We start from the raw sequence: 26,541 nt of genomic DNA, 5'->3' as shown, positions 1-26,541 counted from the left end.
ATTTAATTTCGGTTGACCTGATTTTCATAAAAAATGTGACTTGTCATTTGATCACCTCCTGTTGGTTTCACATGGAAACGAGACAACGTTCAATAAAGACTCCTTTGCATGCCCTCTAGGATCACTACAGAGATTGTGACGGCTAATGAATTCATTCATTTCCTTTTGACTTGTGCTTGTGATTCTTAATATCCTTTCCTTTGCCAAGCAAGGTTAAATTGCAGTGACCTGCCGGGAAAGTTAACAGATGTGCAAGACTGGCACTAATAACACACCGGACCAAGACCAGTCACCGACAGTCCCCCAGCCAGTGACAGGGACAATAATGCGCCACCATCATCGTATAAGAGCCATTTTATGCCCAAGAGTCTGCCAAGCGAAACAAATATATTATTTCTATATTGGACTGACAGGGTAGCCTGACAGGGAAGAGTGGTACTAGAAGTGTCAGAAATCGATTTACCTTTGTGTGGAAACAAATTTAATACCTCCATTATCAGGGGGCTTCAACGTGTTGTCAGGTCGAGTGCACGGCGCGACTGCAAGTTCCATTATAGTGGTCATCAGGACACTAAAACAAGGAGCAGCCTTCTCATTTGACTGTGAATTACCACAGACCCTGAGGGCCCATGGGCCAAGATCAATGAAAGAGATTTAGAAACAAAATACCTGCACAGTAAAGAAATTGGGTTAAAATATCCTTGCGCATTAAGTTATATAAATATTTAACATATAATATAAATATATTAGATGTATGAGCTTGGTTTTATTTAATATTTTAAAGTCAGTGACATTAAACAAAACTCAACATTACCTTTGCATCATATAGCTCACAGTGGCAGTGCTGACCTGGACAGCAGCCCATAGACTATGATGATGATGATGGTTTCATTACATTACAATCACAATTCAACGGAAAACTATTTTCATGACATCCATCTAGAGTCATAGTCTATAACTGGTAAATGATAATAAAGAGAAATAAGTGCACAATGAATTGGAGGATTAATTAAAAAGAATTGCAGAAGTACACTTGTCACACATGTCAACATTAACTAAACATTAACCTCCATTCATCCCTTGTTTCATGTTTTCTAGTGATTGCTTATGGTGTTTCTATATTAGTCTGATTGGCTGTAGCAAGCTCCAAGTGTCCATCTGGGTAGATTAGACAGTGATTATCCTCTTAACTCTGCGTGTCCCCTCGTTCCTGTTTTTCTGTGTCGCTTCGCAAACTTCCGAATCAGACGGAAGGCGTGAAAGAAAGACGCGCATCCTTTGGGCAGGAAAGCCGTCTCTTCTGAACAAGCCAAACTCGTGCGATGCAGTTTCTAGTGCTTTTCCACGTGTGCGTGTGCCTGTTTCCGTGGAGCTCGCCCTGTCGGCTGGACTGATCTTTAACAGTCTGTAATCTCATCAGTGTCAAACCCATCGCTATTGAAGATACAGACCTGCCGTGCCTCCCCCGAAATCTGTCTCTGGATTGGAGAATTTCAACAGCCAAATCTTGGATGTGACTGTCTGACTCATTTTGCGGATTTTTTTATCCAGTCGCCACCAATAAACGCTGAAGTTTTCCAAACTTTACGCGGAGCCAGTTGCGAAGAGGATGTATTTCCATAGGAAAGAGCTATGCCTGCTGTCCATTTTTCTTTTTTCAACCACCGTGATCGATATTTCATCTTGTGTTAAGAGAGGCAATGCAAGAAAATCAGGTGAGGTACCTGGATCCTTTCAATTGGTCATAGGACAAAAGGCTGCCAAAACCATATCCAAAAACCACAACAATAACAATCAATGATACAACGTTTGTGATCACTTTAAAAATTTTACCTCAATGTGACTTTGTAGTGTTTAGGTTGCTGTATGGGAGGGAATGTTATGGACAGTGATCTTGTTTTGTTTGGTAATTGCCGTTTTCTACTTTTTAATTTGATACCAACAGAGAACAACACATTTCACGTAAATAGGGAATATGGTTTAAAGCAGTTGTTAGATATATGGTCTGATATCACTGTGAACATTGGATTCGCAAGGAGTTTTGGGGATGCTTGTAATGTAAATGACTAAATGCTTGTGTCTTATAGAATACACAAGAATACAGATACAATATGTGTATGAATAGATATGGAATACATATAAAAATGGTGTTAGGAGACTTGTCCACAGGTATTTCAGTCCTTGTGTGTGAACATGTCCAAGCTAATATCAACCACTCAAACAAATTGATATTAATTTTGATGGTGGTGGTGGCAGTTATAATGATCAATTTAACCATTGGGAACGCACTGTTCGGCTCACTAGGCATTAAGACAATTGTTCACAGGTATTTAGATATTCCTTCCTCTTTGACATTCAGGTGGATTGTGGGCATCATCAGAATAGGGGGATGAATGCATTAGTCCTCATTCATGTGACAGAAATAGAAGACTGACCTGAATGATGACTGATTGTTTATTAGCTCTATTTGGTAACCTTTGAGAGGAGGTTTGTGTGTTGCCTATACACTCTGCATCCGATACAATGCCTGCTCTCTCTCTCTCTCTCTCTCTCTTTCCCTCTCTCTCTCTCTCACTCTCAGAGAATGAAGAGCAGATTAATCAGATTAAACGTGAGCATCACATGATGAGGCACAGCTAGAAGTATTCCACTACAGATCCCAAATCACTCACCGCGGTCACACTTCCACTCTGTGTGGATCATCATACACAGCCCTGCCACTGGGTCACAGTCTGCCTGAAAGAAATACACCTCATACCTGAAAAAAAAAACAGGCCATTAAAAGTCAATTTCAACTTCTGATATATTTCAGTGCTGCGACACACTGCATGGAAAGATGAGCAAGACCACCTATCGGAATGTCTGAAAATTGACAGACCGAAATACTTCAGACAGCATATCTACATTGTGCTCTTGCTTGTTCTGAAAAGCCATTCATTCCTTGCTCTGTTCTTTAGGCATAAGTAGGCATAATTCATACTCGGGTAACGATCTGGGGCCATTTATGTCCATTCAAATGTGTTGAATAGTTGCTCTCTCAGCCTTTTGAGGAAGCATCAGTTCTTTGCATCATACATTTCCCAGGTCTCTCCTCTCCATTTAACAACCACCTTGAGTTCCTCTTATGCCCATCTTACAACTGTGTATCTCAAGTGCAGAAATGTAAGTCTTTTTCCAGTGACTTCCCTGGACTAGCTATTTGGACTCCTGTCATTATAGCAGCCTTGCAGAGGATGACTGAGGCATTCGCTAATGCTCTCATGACTGCTGGCGGCTTGAAGATTTGACCTCAGTGTCCTTCTTGCATACTCTGCTCTCAGTCTGATTCCCTTTCTCTTGTCCTGGTCGCAGCAGAGACGTCCCCTGGGACACTGGTGCCACTGCTGACAGTCTGCATTATCAGGGCGTGCTCAGGGACCATTGTGCTCCCTACACATGCTTTCCATTTGGTCAGTGTCTGTAAGGTGGCACCGATGTGTGTGTGTGTGTGTGTGTGTGTGTGTGTGTGCGCATGCATGTGTGTGTGTGCGTGCATGTGTGCGTGCATGTGTGTGTGTGTGCGTGTGTGTGTGTGCGTGCGTGTGTGTGTTTGTGTGTACGTATGTGTGTGTAAGGCGAGAGAGTGTGTGTGTGTAACTTTCTGAGCAACTAAAGTGTCTCTCGGTGGAGCATGGGGCTTGGAGAAGTGTCACTTTTTTCAGGGCAGCTATCCAAAACATAGCTGACAGCACTTAACCACTGCCAGGCCACGGATTACCTGCCTGTCCTCCCTGGCCCCATGTGCTGTCGCATGTGGGTGTTAAACGAACACCAATGCAGGCTAACGGTTGGTAGTGCCTCTTGGAATAGGTAATTAAAACCAGTGACATTTTTTTTTTTGCTCAAGGACACTTCACCTCAAGGTATTTTTGGCACAATAGGAAATGACTACGCTGACAAAGAGCCACACAAGATCAACATCATGCTGGATTGTGGGGCTGCAACAGCAAGCCTACTGTTGTGTGCGTGATTCTCTCCGTTTCTAACTGTTTACTTTACTTCAGCCAAGCAGGAAAGCTGTGTGTGTCTGTGTGTGTCATTATTAGGTCTGGCAATGTCTCCACACAGAATACTTTAAACCCATCCTAACATCTACCGTATGCTGCTTCATCACCATTCAGATTTCTCCAGCGCAGTGCGCACAGCGTCATGCATGTGCAGCCACTGCTGTGCTCAGGGAAAGTTCTGGATTTCCTCTTGTCATACTTCAGTCCTCCCCTCCTTCGTTTCGTTTAATTTCCCATTTTTCTTTTTCACACACAGAGCGGCTCAGCCCCCCCCTGGACATCCAGCTGGAGACGCTCAACTGCACAGCCCTCCGGGTGCGCTGGAAGATGCCCCGGCGCCATGTCAGCACCATCACAGGGTATAAGGTAGCTCCCCGCTTCCGCCCCCCAAACACTTCCCCGCACATGTCATTGGGCCCTGTCCCTAATTCCGGTATATTAGCAGAGTTTGACATGTAGCGCTGCTGTCAAGGATTTTTTCCTTGCTCGCTGGAGCAGTGCGGTATAAGTAAGTACTCCTCCCTGAAAACCCCTTCCTTTCTCACATATCTATGCCAGAGGAGCTGGCAAATCCATCAGCTTTGCTTTGGCTGTCAGGTAGCAGGTTGGAGAAGGAAATGAGAAATGCGCGGAGAACAGATACTCGTTTTTTTTTTTTTTTTCAGTCACAGTCAGTGTGTTGATGGCCATGGGATGTAATTTTTGCCACATCTGTTGTGATTCCATCTTCACATAAGCTCACCAGGATGTTTTCAGTCTTGGAATCCAAAATGGATTCATCAGAGATATACAGTGTGAGTCAAACAGCCTCTGTCTTTCTGTCTGGAGGACATTCTTTTTTTCTTTCTGCTCTCACAGAAAAGCACCTCACAAAGTCTTAACTTTCCTTGCTGTTGGTATGTGGCACCTGTAAAATCATCTGAAAAGCACCTTTTGCTAAGATTAGGTTTCACAGCTGTCGTGCGGAAAGGTGAACGTTTAATTTGAAGTCCTAGCAGTGATATCCACAGCCATGGCCATACTATACATAACTTCTTCTGAAGCTTTTGAAGGAATATACAGTCATATATAATTCCGCTGCTGGCCAGACCTCAGATCAATAAAACTCTCACCTTCCAGGGCTCTGTGAAATATATTTGAAAACAAAAAAAAATATTTGAAGAAATTTATCCTCGTCATTCACATGACATCTGAGTAGTCTGGGAAGCCATTGAGTACATACAGCTGCCAAAGCAAATAAGCATGAGGTGTTACTGTTTTTTTTTCTTCACGAGCCACAGCTTTCCGTCCAGCCTGTGAATCGCCTTTGCTGCACCTGAAGATTTTGTGCATTGTTTGGCCCTGACAAAAAAAGAAAAAAAAAGAGTACAAGACACTTTTAGCAGGCACCCCATATGAACACCTTTCTCATCTGCAGTGTTTTGCATCAATGAGTTTCCAAGATATTGTATTATAATCTGATGAGTGTCTCAGATACAGTGTGGCCCACGTCCTTGTGAGATGAGAAATCCTGTATTCTTATCAGGGTGAGTCAGGGATCAGGCAGCCTGATGGCGAGGATTTCACCTATTTCAACTGAGACGCACTGAGAAGGTGGAGATAGTACAAAATATTCAGCTATCACGGGTGATTTTTTTCTGGGAGGGTTCATGCAGGATCAGTTTAGCATTATGTTTCTGAGTGCAGGCCGTGTCTTAGTCCTCCTAAAGAGATTAAGTGTGAAGTGGTGCGCGGTTACATAAGCACTTATTAATTCTGGCAGAATGACACCTCTGTAGATCCGTGAGGTAGTGGCCTTTTTTATTTCATAGGTATCAAAATCTCTCTAACACTTTCAAGAAATATGGGTCAAATTTATATCACAGATTTTCCGGTCCATATGATGATTGAGGACATATATATAGTCTTATTATTCTTATATATAATTACTTGACTGGAGATGAAGTCTTGGTGAGATGGGGTTCTTCCAGTTCCAGTGTTGAGGAGCAGCAGTGCATCAGTCTTAAAAAAATAGATTTTGATTACAACATAAACAGCATTTCAACAATCTTTGTAATTTAGCCTTCAATTATATTGACATAGAGTTTTATTGTACTGCCCTGAACACTTTATTAGATCACTCAGTCATACCAGTCTCTTTCAGTCAGTCACCAAGTTGAACTTTTGACCGTGCGCAGACTGAAACATTCCTACTGTGGCTGCGCTCGCTGAGGCAGGGCAGTGAAACTGAAGATAAAATCGTCGGAGAGGCTTAGTGTGTCGCAGAGCGGCAGCCGTCAGGAGCTGCTGTAGGCCGTGCAGTGGAGGTGAGTGTGTGCGCAGCGGGCCGGAGCCAGGATGTGGAGTGAGAGACAGGGGGCCGACCAGGTCGAGAGACAGCTTCGTCTCCCACCTCTGCCTCTGCCTCCAGCCAACCAAAGGGTCAGACGTCTTAAGCCTCAGCTTTTCTTCAGACGGGCGCTGTCCCACATTTTTTGGGGGTGTTTGAAGTGATAACTTGTCTAACCTCATTGTTGTGTCTAAATATAGACAACAACGCTCAAATAAATAAATTAGATGCACCGATCACGAATCACCTATTGTCACTGGTGAATATTTCCATTTATGAAACCTTATTGGAGACCCAGTTTCTACCGCATATCTCATGTGCAAGAGTCTTTATCTGTTGCAAATCTCATGTGCAAGATGCTTTATCTGTTGCAAATCTCATGTGCAAGAGTCTTTATCTGTTGCATATCTCATGTGCAAGATGCTTTATCTGTTGTAAATCCCATGTGCGAGATGCAAGCATTTATTTCAGCAGTAGCCACACATAGCCAGCTAGAATGTAATTTGGTTCGCGCTACATGGTTCTATTCTGCCAGTTGGAAATATGATTGTTTGAATGTTAATTGTGTTTTTCAGGTCTTTTACTCCGAAACGAGAGGTGGTCGGACTGTTGGAAATGGAGCCACGTTGGATGTTCCCCTCAGCCTGGACATGTTGACCACTGTAAGAGAAATCCTGACTTCACTGGGAAGATAAACAGATATAACCAGAGGAAAATAAGACAGCTAGTCAGCGAGATAACTAACTTTCAATCAAGAGACTGACATGATCATGTGATGTGTGTGCCATATCCTGCCATAAAACAGTTTATTATAAATGATATACAAGTAGAGGTTATTGATAATTCTGCTGAAAGCTCACCTAATGACTCCAGATGGCATATGCCAATAAGCTGTGACACTATCAACTATAATGAGAGGTGACAGGAAAGACATGTTTATGCTATGGCTTTGTTAGACTTAAAGTTCAGTTCAAGTACAGTGTTACCCCTTAAAGATACAGAAAATTACTAAATGAATTGCTAGAAGGTCCATCTGTCCAAGGAAATACTAAGCAGAAGGTTTCCTTTTTCACACTCAGGGCCAGATTGATGGACAAGCCAGTTTTGTAAGTATTTTTCTAAATGTCTCATTGTCTGGGCACTTGTTTGAAAACAAATACCCTAGAAACAACTAGGAGAGATTGTTGTTAATAAAAGGTCCCATGTGAAGGAAACCAATAAATTGGAGCCAAGAAAATCTAATTTGCTGCTTACTGAGTGTTTTTATCGAGCGACTTTTATGTTCTTGGCCTCTGTTCTTCCTCCCCTTCCTAGGATGTGGCTCTTGCCAACCTGAGAGTGGCCACCCAGTACCGAGTTAGTGTTGGGGCCTATGGGTGGGCCGGTGAGGGCCGTCCCAGCATGCCACGGGATGTCGGCACTGCTTCTCATGGTGGGAAAAAGTGTCCTTTACCACTTTCAAAGATTATGTGATATTATGCAGCATAAGCGTGATTGTCTGTGTTGTTTAAAATGCTTGCCTTTGTTTTGTTCAGTAGTGCGCCCTTGCATTGTAAAAACAAGCATGCACTGAAAATGTTCACTTGTGATAGCATATTCTTTCACTCTCATATGTAGTCTTTCAACTCCCCCCCCCCCCCTCCCCCCCAACAGAGATGTGTATGCCTCCCTCTCCCCCGACACAGCCTCGTGTCGTAGCGGTGTCCGACACCGAGCTGGCATTGTCATGGCAACAGGGCGAGAGCGAAGGGAGTGCCCCAGTGCTGCACTTTCTCGTGGCTTACATCAGGTACGAGCAACACGTCTTCTTGCCCTCCTTTCATCCCGAGCCCCAGTGGCACACAGAGACAGCCCACGCGGTCAAGGGCTCCTGTGCTTTGTCTAGGCAGCGAAAAACTCTCACTAATATGTCAAAAAGTCTACCAGGAGTCGTACATCTCCTGCCTTTGAATCTTCCGTGAGCCGAAAGTAGTTACTGAGGATCTGTCAGAAATGTGTCTCTGCCCATTGTAATGATGGCTGGCTCACAATTGATCCCTTTTTGTTTCCGTTCTGCTGTCAACCCCCCCACCCCCATGGTGAGGGAACACCTACCTTGGTTGGTGTTCTTAAGTTCTTAAGTTTCACACAAGACTCTTAAACTTTTGAACTCTCGAAAGTCGGCTGTTATTTGGCGGTGAAAGAGGTTCTGGTGATACACGAGAACATTTCGAACATTTTGTTTTTGTGGACAGAACCATGTCATTAGAGCTATCATTTTACCCCTCCTGCTGGATTCTGTTGTTGGAATGTAGGAGTGTTCATTAAATGCTAAACACTGAACAATGCTCCTCTAACCTCACCTCAGATCTCTCCTCTGTTAAACATCAATGAAGCCACTGGTGTGGTTTAATTATGCAATCCCACAAAGTGGTAGTTGTCTTTTTAAACAGCTGTCATGCTCCTTATGTCAGAGTGTTTTATTTTAGGAATGACCATAACACAGAGGAGAGCCTCAAAAGAACCATCAAAATTGAGCTCATCTTTTATATAAAGCTACTCATTTTCTTTGGAGTGTTAGTTTTAGGTGTAATCTATACTTTAGATTCATATCAGAACATATATACATGAATATATCACATTATATATACATAGAGTATATATCCACTTACGCTTAAATGATGAAGTCTGCAGACACTAAATACAGAAACCATGTGAACGTTTCTGAAATAACAATACTATGTTAATAATCATGTTGTTATGAGAAGTGAACTCTTGGGATGTTCATTAACAGATATATTTTAGTGACGGTAAACAAAAATAAATGTTTGACTGAGCTGAGACCCGGTGTTGGAGAGCCACTTATGGATGACTGGACGCAGCAGAGGCTGAACTAAGGTGACTTGTTTAGATGAGGATGATTGCAAAGTCATGTTTGCCCTTGGGCTGACAAGGTTATTGATGCGCATTCCTGCTCAGTGCTGTGTGCAGACCGCAGCCCTTACCTCACATCCTGACTGGGTCACTGAGTCTGGAGAGTATATGGCGCTGTACTTCGCTGTAACTGTTTGTCTAGGTTAGAGACCAAACCCACAACCAATGAGACACCCATCCCAGGTTAAAACTCAGTTGTAATACTTGCAGGCCAATATTTTTGGGCTCAATTGCATGCACACATGCAGTACTTCTTTGTTGTTTAGGAAAAACCCATAGAATTTTGTCCTTTTTGTATGTTTTGAAGTTGTTTTCAGAAGAAGCCCACCCACAGGATTATTTTGCAGTTTTCGTCTGGTCTGGTTGAACGGAATGTTGATAACAGGCTACAGCGCTGTATTGTGTATTTTGAGTTTTTTATTTCAGGAAGTGAAACTTCTGAGCGGAGCCAGTGGGACGGGTTGTCCCGAGGCTCTGTGAGTGTTTAGGCCCTCAGCTGAGACCCTGAGCGCTTGTGGCTGGTCTGACTTTAATGGGAGCAGCTTTCCCGCAATACAACACTTAACTGTAATTGGGCACAACAAAGTCATTGAGCCCAACACAGTCTGAGTCTGTAAGGGTATAGACTGCTCAACCATCAAAAGGACCATTAGATGAATAGAGTTTGTGGCCCAGTATTGTCTCGAAGAGGGTCGGGACAGTGCTGTGTATTGTGTGACTTCCCTTCGAGTGGCTAATGTCATGAAACTTGTGGTTTGGTTTGACAGCAACAAGCTCTATATGCGTGCTGGAAATATCTCTGCTGTATTTGTGATGGGATCAAAGGAGTGTTGATGCTTTATCATGAATTCATTTATGGATTTATGAATTTATTTACGAATTTTATTTCACTTATTTATGATCAAAATATTTAATCATGCCCCTGACACTTAAAAGAAATGTCAGCAAGTTTCTTGCAAATATAATGTTCTGTAATATGGAAAGTGCAAAGTTATTATGATAACTCACAGCAAAAGCAGCATAATGTTTTGCAAAACTGTATCTTTTTGTAGAGCATTTGCCTTGTGATTGTGTGAAGTCACCTTTGTCTCAGGACTCTTACAGGTGAATGCATAGATCTAATCTCTGCTGGTTAAGTCACACAATGTAGGTCCTCACTGTTCCTTTTTTATAGCTGACATCAATCAGTGTCTGAATGGGAGACCTTTCTGAATTATAAAAACATATTTAATTAATTTGAGGATATTATAACACAGGTGACAAATGGGCCTTTATTATTCAACATTATAAAGCCTATAATTAAACCCTGTCTTCTTACCGACGCCTTAGGCCAGAGATGGACACAGAGTGGACTTACATCCGAGAGCCGGTGGAATCCAACTCCATGGTACTGAAGGGCCTCTTCCCAGACGCAGAGTACCAGTTTGTGGTGCGGGCTGTCAACATCCATGGAGCGAGCCCTCCCAGCACCATCAATAATCCGGTGCGGACCCTTGGTAAGTGCTCTGCTGCTGTTGCTGTGCTGTGCTGTGTGTGTGTGTGTGTGTGTGTGTGTGTGTGTGTGTGTGTGTGTGTGTGTGTGTGTGTGTTTGGTATGCATGTGTGCAAAGGGCATGAACTGAAAAGCCCAACAGTAATGGTAGTAATCTATTTAAAAGCCAGTGGATGAGGTCCATTATTTTAAATATGTATCGACACAGACATGGATAGAAAACATTCAATACTGTTTTGACTCCCATTGTAATGTCCTAATGGACACGAGGAAGAGTTAGTGCTAATGCTTGTGGGGCTTAGCCCTGGCTCCCCCGGTGGTGGGTTTGGAGGTGTGGAGGTGATGTGAATTGTGGGTAGGTCTGGCCGGCGGTGGGGTGGTGTGTGTGTGTGCGTGTGTGTGTGTGTGTGTGTGTGTGCGCGTGTGTGTGTGTCTCCTTTGGGCCAGAGAGTGGGTTGGCTGCGCTTGGGCGTTGCATGCCTCGAGGACGTGAGTGGGTTAAACTGGGCTAATTTAATTAAGTATCTTAAAGCTTGGCCATTCAAGGGAGAGAACTCCCTCCTCCTACTACTCCTTACCAACTCCCCCATCCCATGACCACCACCACCACCCCCCCCCCCCCCCCCCCCACACACACACACACACACACACGCAAGCTGAAATCGGGTTACTAACACTGGCCTCATCAGACGGGATTAAGAGCAGAATGGCCCCCTGTGGTGAGAGCCCATCCAAATAAAGCCATGACACCACACACAGGACCCTACACACACAGGGCCCTTCAAGGATGGACCCCACAACATCTCTGACTTCTGTTGTTTTACCTGGTGTATATCGTCCTTACATCCATGGGAAACATATTGTGAAAAAAGACTGACATTTTCAGTACCCAGACAGCATTAAATGCTTAACAGCAACAGGTTAGCAGGTTAGTATGCAGGTAAATAATGCACTAGAAACTATTAGATGAAATGTCACCCAGCTGTTGGTGGATGGGTGTCTAACTTGCCTTGACTGATGTTTGGGGTGCGTGTGATTATCTGTGTTCCCCTTAAGCCCCCCTCCCTGCTTGGGCGGAGGCCCTTACGGGCGAGAGCTTTCAGTACATGGTGAGGCCTCGTGGCTACAGGCGCAGAGGTATATGCTATACGGTGTCATAGTTCATGGTGTTCCACCCTCATAACATCTGTGATATCATCCGATCACAAGCCATATAATCCCTCATTGCCATTATCACATCTTGACACCTCATCAAGTTTCTGTTGACGGTTTATTGGTTTAACATTGTGCTCTCACTTGTCACTGCACATACATATTGAGAGAGCGTGTTTGTATTTGTTTGCATGGTAAGGATACAGTGAAGTGAATTGAGTTGTGGATGTTGTTGTTGGAGAAACATTTTCTACCTGTTTTTTTTTTTTTAGAATCATGCCATCTGATTATATACCCCATGAGCCTTGCGGGACGCCATTTATTTTCCCTGTGTTTTTGGAGTTATATCACCACAAATAAAGTCTTGTGCCCACTCATCTCATTATATTTCTAATTAAGGATGCACTAAAATAGGCCCTAATCCCACATATTTACTTACACAAACACACATAGGTTCAGAAGATGTTGGCAGTGGAGACTATGGTCAGCGCTACATAACTAACACAAAGGTAAAGGATGAAGATGTCTTTGATGTGGATGACTCCGACTATGACGTTTTCATTGAGGAGGTAAGCTCATCATCATGGTTCTCCTGAGAGATTGTTACCACATCCATGGGTAAATGAGTAGATATAGGCACCACATCTATGGGTAAATGAGTAGATATAGGCACCACATCTATGGGTAAATGAGTAGATATAGGCACCACATCTATGGGTAAATGAGTAGATATAGGCACCACATCCATGGGTAAATGAGTAGATATAAGCTAAAGGGAGAGTAATGGAGTGAACACACTTTCCACTGTCCACAATGAGTATCATCTGACTTTCACAGCTCAAAAAGTTTCCAGCCATCACCGGCGATAACAGGAGATCCCAGTTGAGGTCCAGAACTGGAGTACCGGGTCCCGGAAACGTCATTTTCAGGCTGGGCCCAAAGTCCTCTACCACCACCCTCCCTGTGCCTGTGTGGGCCACCTCCGTCTTCGACACGGTCAGCCCCCCAGTCACCACCTTCACCACCACTCTCGCCTCCTTCACCGGCGGCCTCTTCCCCAACCCCTCCACCAAGGCCATGCCCAGCACCAGCACCAGCACCAGCACCAGCACCACATTCATCCCCACCCCGGCCCCCACCCCTGCTGCGCCCACACCCTCTCGGCCCATGACCCCGTGGAAGGGCGACGTGCCGCGGCTGTACGACCTGTCGTGCGAGGATACAGTGTGCCCGTCCGACAGCTTCTGCCTGAACGACTACGACAGCGGAGGCTCGCGCTGCCACTGCAGTCTGGGTCGTGAGGGAGACACCTGCTCCGAGGGTAAGCCCAGACGCTCACTGCGTATCTCTTCCACCAGGGGCACAGATGGTGCCACTGGGATGATGGCTTTGCATGCTGAGGCTGGTACACCATTAGGGTTTATTCATCCCACTGCTGAAAAATAAATTAGCCTGCTCTGGGGACCCACACAAGGTCTGCTTGCTCTGAAAACTTTTTGTTGGAAAAGTTGTATGAAAGCTGAGGGTGCCATATAGATATTTCTTCTTTCATCCCTCATTTAATCGTTAATTCCTAAGAGCCATTAAAGTTAGGTTACACTACAAAATTGGATAATGAAATGGGTAACACTGTCTTTAGCGTAACTATACAATGAAGTGCACTGTAACAGATTGAGGATGTGATGTGTAAATTGTTCTTTTATAATGAAGCACACTGTTAAACTGGGCCGTCACACTGTCAGGACACACTGTTCCGTTATAAAAGGACACAAGTAATAGTGTTAATAATGGCAGTATGTTGCATAGAGTGTTGAAGTGTCTTTTTGAGTAGCGCAGAGTACATTTTGTTTGACATTTTGGTGCACACTTCTCAGCTTCAGTTTTTCTCCGAGTATAAAATCGCATCAGTACGGTTCATTAGAGCAGACTTCTGCTGAAAAGCCAACTTCTGGAGAAGAATAAAATTCTTATGTCTGTCTTATTCTGTCCCTGCGCAGCATTAGGGATTCTCATGGCAAGTGCCAGGATTGTTCTGCACTTAAACTGATGGCACTTAAAACCGGTCTCCCCAGAGAGCGTGCCTCAGCTCTCAATCAGAGAGGATCCCTCTCTTCTTCTCAGTCGCCTGAAACATTCCTTCCACATGTCTGTGTTAGCTGTCGAGGATGCCCTACAGATCATATGTGTCACCTCCATCTCTCTCTCTCTCTCACTCTCTCTCTCTCTCTCTCGCTCTCTCTCTCACGCTCTCTCTCTCTAACTTCTCCTTTAGTCTCTCTGGGCATGATTTAGTTTTGGATGAGTAAGTCATCATTTCCTCTACCCTTTTCCTTTGGCTCTCTCACTGCCGATGCTGTCCTTTATATTCTCGGTCTGATAGTGTTTTTCCTCGACTTCACCATTTCTACCTCTGTACCCTTTCCATGAAACCCCCCGTGGGTGCGTGATTTGCTTGTGCTAGAGGTCGGAGCGGTTTGTGGAGGGGCCAAATATACTTATTTGACCATGTCCCATCTCCTCACAGAATGCTTACAACAGATGTGAACAGGGTTTGTGTTTGTCAGATCCCTCGCTAAAACACATTTGCAGTGATGTTTTGGCAGGATTTGTATTGGAAATACAAACATGGCATCACAATAACACCATCAGCACAAATCCATTCTGCAGTAGATGGCAGGATTTATGTCTGCTGATGAATTTGCATCCAGCTGTAGGATTTGTTCTGGGTCACATATGCCCTGCATGTGTGATTGACACATGGCTTTGTAAACACCCCTCTTATGATTGTTGAGGCCTCATCAGAGAAACATCTTGAAATGCTTCCCTGTAGTCTCCTTAAACGGTGAGGAGCAGCTCACACGTTTGAAGACGGGTTAATTTTGAGTCTTAGCAGCGTTTCAGTTGGCATGGCCAATCCCCTGGTCTCCCATAGTGTCCTGTGCTAACTGCTGTCTGGCGAATGACAGAGGACTGGATGTGACTGCTTCTGTCATGCCCATGAGTGTTTAGGGACACATTCACACTGACCGACCCCCAAGTGATGCCTCATAGAAAAAAAAATTATAGTAATTGATTGGAGCGAATGAGTGGACTGACTCGACCAGCAGTGGTGGTTGACAGCATACTTATTTGTATGAGAAAAAAAATGCATGAGGTTCCTGTCCACTGCAGCCAGAGAAATCGATTTAAATACCCCTAGAACCGAAGCCGTGCTCTCGGTGACAAATTCAGCTAATTAAAATCTGTCCTGTGTCTGTGTAAAATATGTGAATATGCCTCCTGCTTTGTGTGGTGCAGGTGTGACAGTGCAGTTCCCTAAGTTTTATGGCTACTCGCACGTGACCTTTGAACCCCTGAAGAACTCTTACCAGACATTTCAGATGACTGTGCAGTTCAAGGTAATTCGACCGTTTCCATACACAGTAACAGACTCATCATTTGTATCTCAGTCAATGCTTTGATAAATGTGGATAGATACAGTATGTAATGGTGAATGTGTCTGTCTGTGTGTGTGTGTGTGTGTGTGTGTGTGTGTGTGTGTGTGTGTGTGTGTGTGTGTGTGTGTGTGGGTGTAACTGTAACTGTCAGGCTGATTCTGAGGATGGACTACTGCTGTACTGTGGGGAGAATGAGCATGGCCGAGGAGACTTCACCTCTCTGTCCTTGGTCCGGGGTAAACTGCACTACAGGTAGGGCAATAGGACCCAGACTCAGCCTTATTGCAACTTATTGCAAGTTAACATTTTAGCCTCAGCTGGGCTCAGACTGTGACTGTGCAGTGCTCTGATGTCACTCAAAAATGAAGGCATGGCACAGGACAGTGGTGGGTAATTACATATGAAGTTCCTGGACGTGATGTTACCCACTGCAGTGTATGCTCTCTTGTGCTGGTGTTGAACCATAACTGCACTCGAATAGAATCATGAATCATTTACAGTAGGAGAATATCTAGATTATATACAAAATAATCCCGTGAATGCCATGAATGGATGATGTTTATCTGATTATATAGAAATGTATGTAATTGTAACTGCATGAATGGCTGATGCTGGTGTGATGCTGCGTCAGGTTTAACTGCGGCACAGGTATGGCCCAGATCATGAGTGAGAGCAGGGTGGTGCTGGGACAGTGGCACATCGTCACCATCTTCAGGGACGGCATGACTGGCTGGCTCAGAATGGACAACGACACCCCGGTCTCTGGACGGTCACCGGTGAGGTCATTCTAACCATCTATATTGTTATGTAGGATCCACTGTAAAGATGACACTTTCGGAATGTGCAAATCTTGAAATAGAAGAAGAAGTCTTTTGAAATAGACTTCAGCGCTGGCTTTAGAAATGTTGGAGGGCAAATCCAGGCAGAGGTTTACATTCATATTGCTGATGAATTGCAATATATAGGCAATATAGATTTGAATATATTTAATTGTGAACATTTGTCTGCATTCTTCTGATATTGACAGAATTCACTTATTCAGTTATTCATATACACGTTACGGATTCACAGCAATATATAAGGATAGGACATAGAATAGACATTTGTATGGAATTGTCTTGCAATGTTCATCCTCTCACTATATCATTTCTGTTCATTCATCACATCAACAGGGCCAGTACACCAAGATCACCTTCCGCACCCCGCTGTACCTGGGCGGGGCCCCCAGCGTCTACTGGTTGGTGAGGGCAGTGGGCACCAACCGCGGCTTCCAGGGCTGCATCCAGTCCCTCAACGTTAACGGCAAGCTGGTGGACCTTCGGCCCTGGCCCCTGGGCAGCGCCCTGAGCGGAGCGGATGTGGGTGAGCGCCAGCCTGCCATCACAGATGCCCGCGCTTAGCATGCGTGGCACAGCAGCCAGTGCCATCTCTTGTCCTCAGCAGCCCCCCGAATTTCCCCCAATTGCTCTAGAGAAGGGAAATTGCCTTTACCATGTGGTAAACAGTGATTGTCAGAGCTTTTGGAAGTGACAAAAATGTCTGGAGGAAAATAGATTACGAAGCGCCTGGAATCAAGATGATTTTTTTCCATCTCCTTTAGGCAGTCCAATCAATGTAAATGAGGGATCTGCTCAGAAAAACCTTCAGACAAGTTTTTAGGTGTTTTTGAACTGCTGTGTGGCGCAGTTCTGTGTCATTGCTTTTCGAGACCAGATTCATGTTCTGACTAATTCTTAATTCTCGAGGTCCATGTAACAGCACAAAAAAATATTGAAAAAAAAGTCCCTACATGCCATCCCATATTACAGAAATAGAGAAAGAGGACAATCTGCACTTAATATACTTTCTAGAAGATAGGTTAGAGTCAGACTATTTTCTCGGACTTTTCTCTCTTCTTTTTTATGATGTTGAGCATGAAGCATGATGACTCACATTCATGTTGACCTCTCTGATATTATTTTCTTTCTAGTTCAGTGGGTTCACAATATGTGTGCTTGGTCCCTTCAATTGATGTAACCCCAAAAGAAAGAGTATTTGACCCTGTACAAATTTGTCTGACAAGAAGGTTCATTGGTTCACTTGAAGGGCTCATTCATGTTTCCATTGTCCATCTTTCCTACGTCCTTCTCTTTTGACTTCACACACTCACACTCACAACCTTGGTGACCATCTCCGCAATAGAGTCCGACAGAGCCATTTTTAGAGGAAGGCCCAAAAAAGACTTTAGCCTTAGAATAGAACCTCAAAAATAGGCCCGAAATGGCCCAAATAGAATCATCTCTAGAATTGGCAATAAAGTGTGGGAGTGACAGTGATTTGAATGAATTGAATGAGTGCCTAGGTTTTCTACTGGTGTTTCGCTCATACCTTATTGTCACCAATTTTGCGAAACCCATTCATTTTTCCACAGGGTGTTAAAATGCTAACACTGAAAACGACAAACTTCCGGTTGACTTCCACACTCTATACACATAGATAGAGCCGTTTTCAGAGAAAGGCCCAGAAAAAATGCTTGGCCAAGAATCGAGCCTTAAAAAATAGGCTCGCCAATAACTAAGACCTGTCTATTCCATCAGGGATGACTGGAGATTTACTTTCACAATTAAAGTACAATAAGAAAAGAGTGCGTATAGTGTATTAGAAAGAGCATAGACAAAAAAGGATTAAAAAGGAAGCTAATAGAGGAACACAGAGTGCATTTGATCAATGAACAAAAGCGTACAAAAGTAAATAAATAAAAAGTTGAGTGCATTTGATTAGTTAACAGAAAGCATCTGAGAACAGTTGGGTCTTAAGTCTAGATTTGAAACTGGATACAGTTTGAGCACCTTTGATGTAATTTGGGAGTTAGCTCCATAGCTGCAGTGCTTCACCATGTTTAGTTCTGACTGGAGGTATTACCAACAGATTTCCCTCCTGTGATCTGAGAGGTTTGTACTGCAGCTACTGCTGAAAAATATTTGAAAGGTGAATTTGGTCCTGTCCCATTTAGTGAAATAAACAAACAGCAGTGCCTTAAAGTCAATTCTGTGACTTACTGAAAGCCACTGTAAGGACGTAAGTATTAGTTACGTATAATGTGGTGAGTTCTTTTGGTTTTCGTAAGAACTCTTAACAGCTGCATTTTGTACAATCTGAAGCTGTTTGGTGGTTGTTTTTGGAAGGCCTGTGAAAGACAATTGCAGTAGTCAACCCTGCTGGAGACAAAGACATGAATGAGTTTTTCTAAATTATCTTTTGACAGAATGCCTCTAAGTTTGGCTGGATTTTTATGATGGTAAAAAGCTGTTTTTATTATTGCTTTCAGTAGCAATCCTAAATCTTTCTTAATTTTCCCCACATAAGATTATTTCAGTGTTGTCATTATGCAGGAGGACATTTTGAGACTCTTTGGCTTGTATATGTTTCAGACAGGACATGTGTCCAGCCGCCTGTATCAAGCGCTTATGCTGTTAGATAGTAGCTCTCAACAATTTGTGCATTGATGACCTCCATTCAGAGGATAATTGTCTGTAGGAATACATGTGAATAATGGCAGATTGGCTGGCAACGAGGTAACACGCAGTCCTGCTTTGCTTTCTTGTGTCATTGTTTGGCGTTCCATGTGTCAGGCGAATGTAGCGACGGCGTGTGCGACAAGGTCACCTGTGCCAACGGCGGGCTGTGTTTCGCCAACCGCGCAGATGGCTTCATCTGCCTGTGCCCGCTTGGCTTCAGAGGCCAGCTCTGCGAGGAGAGTGAGTCATGCCAAACACACTGCACTCACACAAACACACACTTAAACTCTCTCTCTCTCACACACACACACACATACACAAACAACGCTGCATCTGTAGTTGCCTGATGTGAGTCAAGCGTAGATGTGAGTCGTGCATGCGCAAGTGTAAACTGCTAATGGCACTTAAGGTTCGCTATGTTGAACAGCACTTCCAGCTACGGTGTGAAACAAACAGTAACAATAGGCAATTTGAATAGGTATGTAAAGAGTCCTTTAGTCATTATATACACTATGCACAGACATAAGAGGGGCGCTGAGCCCACCGTCCATTCCTCGGGGGGGGTGTGCGTCCACCAGCGTCCATTCCTCGGGGTGTGTGCGTGTCCACCAGCGTCAATTCCTCGGGGTGTGTGTGTGTCCACCACCGTCCATTCCTCGGGGTGTGTGTGCGTCCACCAGCGTCCATTCCTCGGGGTGTGTGTGTGTCCACCACCGTCCATTCCTCGGAGTGTGTGTGTGTGTCCACCAGCGTCCATTCCTGTCTCTGTGTGTGTTAGTTATCTAGCTTTATAACAAGTTACCAACAAGTTACCAAGACTTTGGGTAAAATATAAACAACAATAATATTCAGTTGTTGTTTTTTTTCTTTTTGTTAACGACTCATTTTATTTACAACTTAAATAATAACACATTTCAACGCATCTCATCTGTGATAAAGAGAAGACAGTCCTTGATCTCCTCTGTCTTCACCTCCGGACGTGTAATAGAGGTAGTGTAGCGTACTGTCATAATGTGCGACTCACAACTACATCTGACTCACATCGGGCAGTGACAACATCCTCTCCCACAAACACTTTCATGCAAACACTGCTCCTAAGGAACACCACACTATACCACTACACTGCTACGCTAACACATTTAAAAGATGACTTGATCTTTCCTCCCCCTCCTCCTCCAGGTTTCCTGCTGTCTCTGCCCCTGTTCAACGAGACCATGCGCTCGTACGCCAGCGCCCCCTGGCCCCAGTCCCTCCACAGCTACCTGTCCTTCATGGAGTTTGAGATCGTCTTCCAGCCGGCCAGCCCTGACGGCACACTGCTCTACAGCGACGACATTGGCAGCCGCGACTTCCTGTCCATCAACCTGGTGGACGGGTTTGTGGAGTTCCGCTTCGACTGTGGCTCCGGGGCGACCGTCATTAGGTGCTGTACTGGTGTTAAACTCCCCCAATGTCCCCTCAAGTCAGTTGTATAAGTAACTGGTTTATGCAACCCCACCATTTACCCAGATTAAAGTTTAATGCATTGATGACTACATTTGTTAAGTCCTGTTGGACATTTCCAAATTAAAAATAGATATTGATATATACAGATATTGAAATTTATCAGCAGAATCCATTCCTCATCCATTGCCCAATCCATTCACCACTTATTTATAACAGGTTGATGGAACTATCTGATATAATTTCTGTTGTGTTATCTCCCTCGTAGGAGTGAAGAGGCCATTGGCATGAGCTCCTGGCACGAGGTGCGTGTGTCCCGCACGGCGAAGAGTGGCATCCTCCAAGTAGACAACCAAAGACCCACTGAGGGCAAAGCAGAGGTACACACTGCACTGATTTCACATGATGTCTTCTGCCCTTTAAACACTTAACTTAAGGGTTGGTATTTAATCTTGCATTCTTTACTGCATCTTACAGATGTTTGCAAACTAAATTATTTTATTGTTTCACACTAAATATTTTGCTATTATATTTAGATGTATGATTTACATTTTTATGTCAGTGGAGGCCATCCTGAAAAGACACTTGCAGTATAGTATGAATCTAACACACTATTTCTCTTAGTACGCTATTCGTCTTCCTCATGCTTATACTCACTGTAAGCAGTGCACATCACGCAGTTGCTTGCTCACACACTGTAAATAAAGTTTGGGGTCACTGTGAGGTGGGAGAGCCTGCTGCTCTTTAATGAGCGAGCGTCCCTGTGGACTCAGCGCTGGCCTCTCTGTCGCCCCTTGCAGGGAGCCTTCACTCAGATCAAGTGCAGCTCTCCGCTCTACATGGGAGGCGTCCCCGACTACACCATCACCAAGAGCAGCGCCGCCGTGAGGCGCCCCTTCAGTGGCACCCTTCAGAAGGTACCGCACCACACCGCCCCACTTCAGTGTGTTAGATGTCACAATGCCGTTGAAGGCCTGGTCTTCTGCATTCAACTTCCCAGGATTTAGAGTGCTTTGAGATTAAAAGGGACTCAATAAAGAACCTTACCTTGAACACCACATCGCCCCACTTTAGTGTGTAAGGAGATGTCAGAATGTCGGTGAAAGCCTTCTGCATTCAACTGCCCAAGGGCAAAAACAGGATGAAGAGTGTCTGGAGATTAAAAGGGACTCGATAAAGTTGAACCTTACATCCCTGTTAGCAAAATATTATGAGTTAGAGCACGTAATATAATGGAAAGCCACATACACATATTTCACACATTCCTGTAAAAAGCAAGGCTGGATTGATGCATTCATGTAAAATATGGTTGTATGACTGCTGCAGGTCTCTTATGTATCTTTGTCTGTCTCACTGCTGCATCTGTCTCACTGCTGCATCTGTCTCACTGCTGCACCTGCCTCACTGCTGCATCTGTCTCCTATTGCATTGTCCCTCATTGTACCTTTTCTTCTACTCTGTTTTTCTTCACCTTGGGTCGTTAGATCGTGCTGAATGACCGCAACATCCCCCTGACCAAGGACTTTACCTTTGGCGTGAACGTGGAGAATGCGGCCCACCCGTGCATGGACAGCCCCTGTGCCAACGGCGGGACGTGTCGGCCCAAGTGGGACAGCTACGAGTGTGACTGTGCTCTGGGCTATGATGGCAAACACTGTCAGAAGGGTGAGAAGAGTTGTTTGACTGCCAGACATGGCCTTTATGTCAGAGCATTTAACTCTGTTTATTTTTATGTTTATGTTACGTTAGCACTCATTAGCTGACATTCCTCACATATTATTTATTTCAGTGTCACATTTTAAGGATATGGATATAAAAATCGACCATTTTGTTCAATTGTTGGTACTGTGGCTCCAGTAGCACTGCTTTCCTACTAAACTTCTCTGTCTCTCTCGTGCTTTCGTTGAGCAGAATGTGGGAATTATTGCTTGAACAGTAAGTGTAAACACTGTTTGATTTTGTGCTTGGCTGTAGTGGCTATCTGTAGTTCATCTCTGTTGAGTTTTCATCAAACAAAAGTGGTCCTACTGCAACTGGATTAGTTTTCCGTTTTGAAATGATTTTAAAGGCTGACACCTAGTGGACACTTCTGGTAATCACAACTATATCCATTTTTTTCCAGCTGTGACTGAGGCAATTGAAATACCCCAGTTCACGGGCCGCAGCTATCTGACCTACGACAGCCGAGATATCCTAAAAAGGTACCTCCCCCTAGTTTTGGAACGCTGTCGTTTTGGAATATTTCGTTTTGGAACACTGTTCCAATTCTCCTGTTTGTTTTTGTAAAGGATGACAGACTTTCTAGCACACACAACTTCTTGCACAATCCCATCTCTCTCAATGCAAAGAGAAATCAGCTGTGATGTGAAGTAGTAGGCCATTACGCATATTCATTACGGACACAGCCACCTTAGGACAATTTCAGTGTATCATCTCAAGCCCTTTGTCAGGCCCTTGTCAAGTTAACTAGACTCAGAGTGTTAGCCTTCATGGCGGAGAGGACAGCAGTTGCAGCCGGTGCCCTCATGGAGTTCTGCCCAGGGTCACATCCTGTTAAAAAGTGTCTGTGTCGGAGAGAACTGATGCAAAGAGGCGCAAGCACACCCCCCCCCCCCCTCGCCTTTCCCATCGCACGCCCTGACCCCTCTGCGGGAAGTGTAATAACATAGAAGAAAGGGGCTTTGCTGGAGAGTGCCTCTCTCTCTCTTGCTCTCTCTCTCTCTCTCTCTCTCTCTCTCTCTCTCTCTCTCTTTCTTTCTCTGTCTCTCTTTCTGTGTCTCTGTGGGTGTGTTTGGAAGCGTGACTGATGCTGACATCTGTGTGTGTGTGTGCTCGGGACCCCAGGGTGTCTGGTGTCAGGACCAATATGTTCATGCGCTTTAAGAGCACGTCCAAAGACGGCCTGCTGCTGTGGCGCGGAGACGTGAGGCCCAACAGCGACTACCTTGCTCTGGGCCTGCAGGACGGTGCACTGGTCTTCAGGTGAGGAGCCTGTTGGCAGGGTCTCTTTTTTATGATAATTCACTGCACCCCCCCCCCCCCATTTGTTGCCTTCAAAGATTAACGTGTGACCTCACTGGTCGTTTTGGTTGTCACTATTTGTTTGGGTGTTTTATTTCTTTCCTATTCCCATGTAATGTTCCTCACAGCTATAACCTTGGAAGTGGCCCAACATCTGTTGTGCTCAATGGAACCTTCAACGATGGCAGATGGCACAGAGTGAAAGCAGTCAGGTTGGTCTTTTTTTTATTTGTCAAATTCTACGGCTTTAGTTGATTTGGCTGTTTCAAAATCCTGTAACTGTAGCTATTCCCTTATTTGAGTATTTGTACATTGCTACACTGTATTCTGCTCGTAGGGACGCTCAGTTTGGGAAACTGACAGTGGACGACTATGGCGCTAAGACTGGGAGGTCTCCCGGGAAAATGAGGCAGCTCAATATCAATGGGGTCTTGTATGTCGGTACGTCACCTAGTCATGTAGCACGTACTACTGATGGAAATACTTCAAGGACAATTGGCAGTGATCAAGCACATGAATTGTGAAGCTTTCTGTATCCTTTCTCAAATAGCAAATAGCTGTTTATTCACATGGCTAACCTGTAAGATGAGGATAATGATAAATCTGGGTCACTATGGTGACATGGAACTAAGGTTGAAGTGATGAAGGGAGGATGTTACTTGTTGTTCACGCAGGGGGGATGAAGGAGATCGCCCTGCACACCAACAGGCAGTACATGCGCGGGCTGGTGGGCTGCGTCTCACACTTCACCCTCTCCACCGACTACCACATAGCCTTGGTGGAGGACGCCACCGACGGGAAGAACATCAACACCTGCACCAACTGAAAATTGCTCTGATACCCAGCCCCCTCCCCCCCCACCTCCCTCCCCTATCCCGACACCGTCCTCACCAATGGAAGAGCCAGAGCAGCTGTGCCGATGCTGCCATCCAAAGCTAGGGCCAAAACAGCAAACAAAAAACAGCAACAAATAACAAATGAATAAACTTTCAGCGCAGGACAGCTGAAGCACTCACTGCCTCCTCTTGCAGAAGAGAAGTCAGAACTATGAGGGACAGTTTCTTGGGATTGATTGATTGATTGTATTTATGCCGATTAATTTATTTTTTATGTATGTCCATACTAACTTAATAAAAAGAGAGAAAAAGACATGCAGCAATGCAAGACGTTTTTGGCGATGATGGAGATGAAGGTGATGTAGATGATGTAAGAGATAGATGAGGGAAGTCTGTGGAATGGGCATTCTAGAATATTCTTTTTCTTTTCTTTTTTTTGTACAAATGGAATTCTTTGAATGCAACAGTCTTTGTGTTTTAGCTCTCTCTGTTCTCTTCTCCCATGTCTGTTACGAGGTCTTCACTGTTAATTGTTCATAGGCTGCTAGCTGTGGAACTGAAAGGATGTCTCTCTTCATGACTACAAATCTACCATTTTCTTTCCTGTTCCTCTTGTAATGTTTCTGTCCTCAATTTAATAATATTATTATTATAAGTTTTTTTTATTGAGTGTTGAATTTTTGCGACCTTTTTTTTTGTAGAGAATTATCTTTATGTGTGGGAGTTATTCATTCCTTTTTTCATTGTCTGCCTTGCTGCTCAAAAAAGCCTGTATTTCTCTGCCAGAGAACGTGGCTTATGTTAAAAACAAATGAATTTCTTCCTCTCATCAGAAGGTTTTTGTGTTTTGTTTTGTTATACAGTGTGCAACCTCTTCCTGAAGTGTCTAGTGTTGCCCCAGTAACAGAGGAATGCTATTGTGAAACGCCTACTGAATTAAATCAATCAACTTGTCTATTTTATGTCACTGTAAAAGCAACCTGAGTCAGCTGACACACATCATCACACAAACCAGCTGTGTCATTATTAGCATGAAAAGCATTTTTTACTCCTGAAGACGGCGAGAAAGTAAGCATAGCACTCGGATTGGCCACTGTATGTTAATTAAAAGCGAATGGGGGCTGCTGTTCTGTCACCTATAATATCAGAAGCACAGATCGATAAGTACAGTCTGTCCATGCCTAGGGCCCGGGGTGCCTGCCTGAGCACAGAGAGACAGTTATACATATAGTATAAATACCCCCTATAAACAAATACCACTACACATTAAACATTATTTTCACCAAGCACACCTGATACAGACAGTGGCTTAAGACACTCATTGGTAGTAGTAGCAGCGGTTCTGGCAGCAGTAGTTGTGCAGTGCCAGTAGCTGTGTTGGGATGGCATAATATACACCATTTGTGCAGAGGGTGGTTAAGGTCAGTTTACAGTGGCGGTTTGGTTTAAAGTGACAGTGCGCTTTAGTCATTCAGGAGAGGAGTGTGTGGATGGTCTGGATGTTCAGGCTGTTGAGGAACCTCACAGCCTGCGGACTGAAACTGTTGCATAGTCTAATGGAGGCTGCATGGATGCCCTGATGCCTCCTGCCAGAGGGTTGAAGGGGGAAGTGGGGGTGGGAAGGGGGGATGGGCTCCTTCATGATGCTGAGGGCCTTCTGGGTGCACCGTGGCCTGGATGGATGGGAGAGCAGTTCCTATGATCGTTCCACTTGTGTTCACTATCCGCTGGAGGGACTTCTGGTCAGAGGCCTTGTAGTTTCCATGCCATGTCAGCTGGTGCCTCTGTACAATGTAATAAGGACGGATGGGGGAGAGTTAGCTTCAAGCGCTGCAGGGAGTGGAGCCGCCGCTGAGCTTTCTTGAAGAGTGCAGTGACACGTGAAGACCAGGAGAGGTCCTCTGTGATGTGCACCCCCAGGAACTTGGCACAATGCTGACTCTCTCTCTCTCTACATCCGTACCATCGATGGTCAGGGGGGTGTGGTGGCCGCTGGTTTTCTGAAGCCGATGAAGTTTGAAGGTTGTTGACTTTGCACCACGTCGCCAATGGGTCCACCTCCGCTCTGTGATGGTGATTCAGCATTGCCGCTGATGAGGCCCACCACCGCAGTGTCACCAGGAAAAACTTGATGATGAGGTTGGAGGTGGATGATGCCGTCCTGTGTCAGCAGAGTGAACAGGAGGGGACTGAGCACGCAGCCCTATTAAGTGTGTGCTCAGCATGAGAGTACAGAGAAAGTACTTTTCATTCTGTGCATTAAGTATGCACTCAAATATGATCATATATACCTATTTATTGGTGTGGTAAAACTGCCGGCAAGTGATTAATGTGATTGAAAACTTGGAATTCCCATAAAATATATCCCAAAGGCA

The 26,541-nt window shown here is 44.5% G+C and overlaps 1 protein-coding gene across 3 annotated transcripts; it reads left to right on the top strand.

Annotated features, from left to right (window-relative positions):
* The first annotated feature begins 1,088 nt into the window (after positions 1 to 1,088).
* LOC105901117 (pikachurin) lies at positions 1,089 to 26,541 on the top strand. 3 transcript variants are annotated; one of them, XM_031570540.2, is made up of 24 exons: positions 1,089 to 1,715; positions 4,303 to 4,412; positions 6,951 to 7,037; positions 7,455 to 7,481; positions 7,690 to 7,807; positions 8,029 to 8,164; positions 10,618 to 10,784; positions 12,386 to 12,501; positions 12,770 to 13,253; positions 15,230 to 15,330; positions 15,521 to 15,621; positions 16,001 to 16,145; positions 16,542 to 16,731; positions 18,981 to 19,106; positions 20,046 to 20,289; positions 20,578 to 20,689; positions 21,110 to 21,226; positions 21,794 to 21,974; positions 22,221 to 22,244; positions 22,432 to 22,510; positions 23,154 to 23,291; positions 23,459 to 23,542; positions 23,668 to 23,771; positions 24,005 to 26,541. In XM_031570540.2, exons 1-24 carry the CDS (start codon positions 1,610 to 1,612, stop codon positions 24,154 to 24,156), a joined length of 3,249 nt encoding a protein of 1,082 aa, XP_031426400.1. In that variant the 5' UTR covers positions 1,089 to 1,609; the 3' UTR covers positions 24,157 to 26,541. The 3 variants fall into 3 exon arrangements, with proteins under 3 accessions (XP_031426400.1, XP_031426398.1, XP_031426399.1); XM_031570538.2 differs by lacking the exons at positions 1,089 to 1,715; positions 4,303 to 4,412 and having other exon boundaries at positions 4,433 to 7,037; XM_031570539.2 differs by lacking the exons at positions 1,089 to 1,715; positions 4,303 to 4,412; positions 22,221 to 22,244 and having other exon boundaries at positions 4,433 to 7,037.

The sequence above is a fragment of the Clupea harengus genome, chromosome 7 (assembly GCF_900700415.2).
Source record: "Clupea harengus chromosome 7, Ch_v2.0.2, whole genome shotgun sequence".
Classification (NCBI taxonomy): Eukaryota; Metazoa; Chordata; class Actinopteri; order Clupeiformes; family Clupeidae; genus Clupea; species Clupea harengus.
Note: the sequence above shows the minus strand (reverse complement) of the source record. Positions and strands in the feature narration are given on the sequence as shown.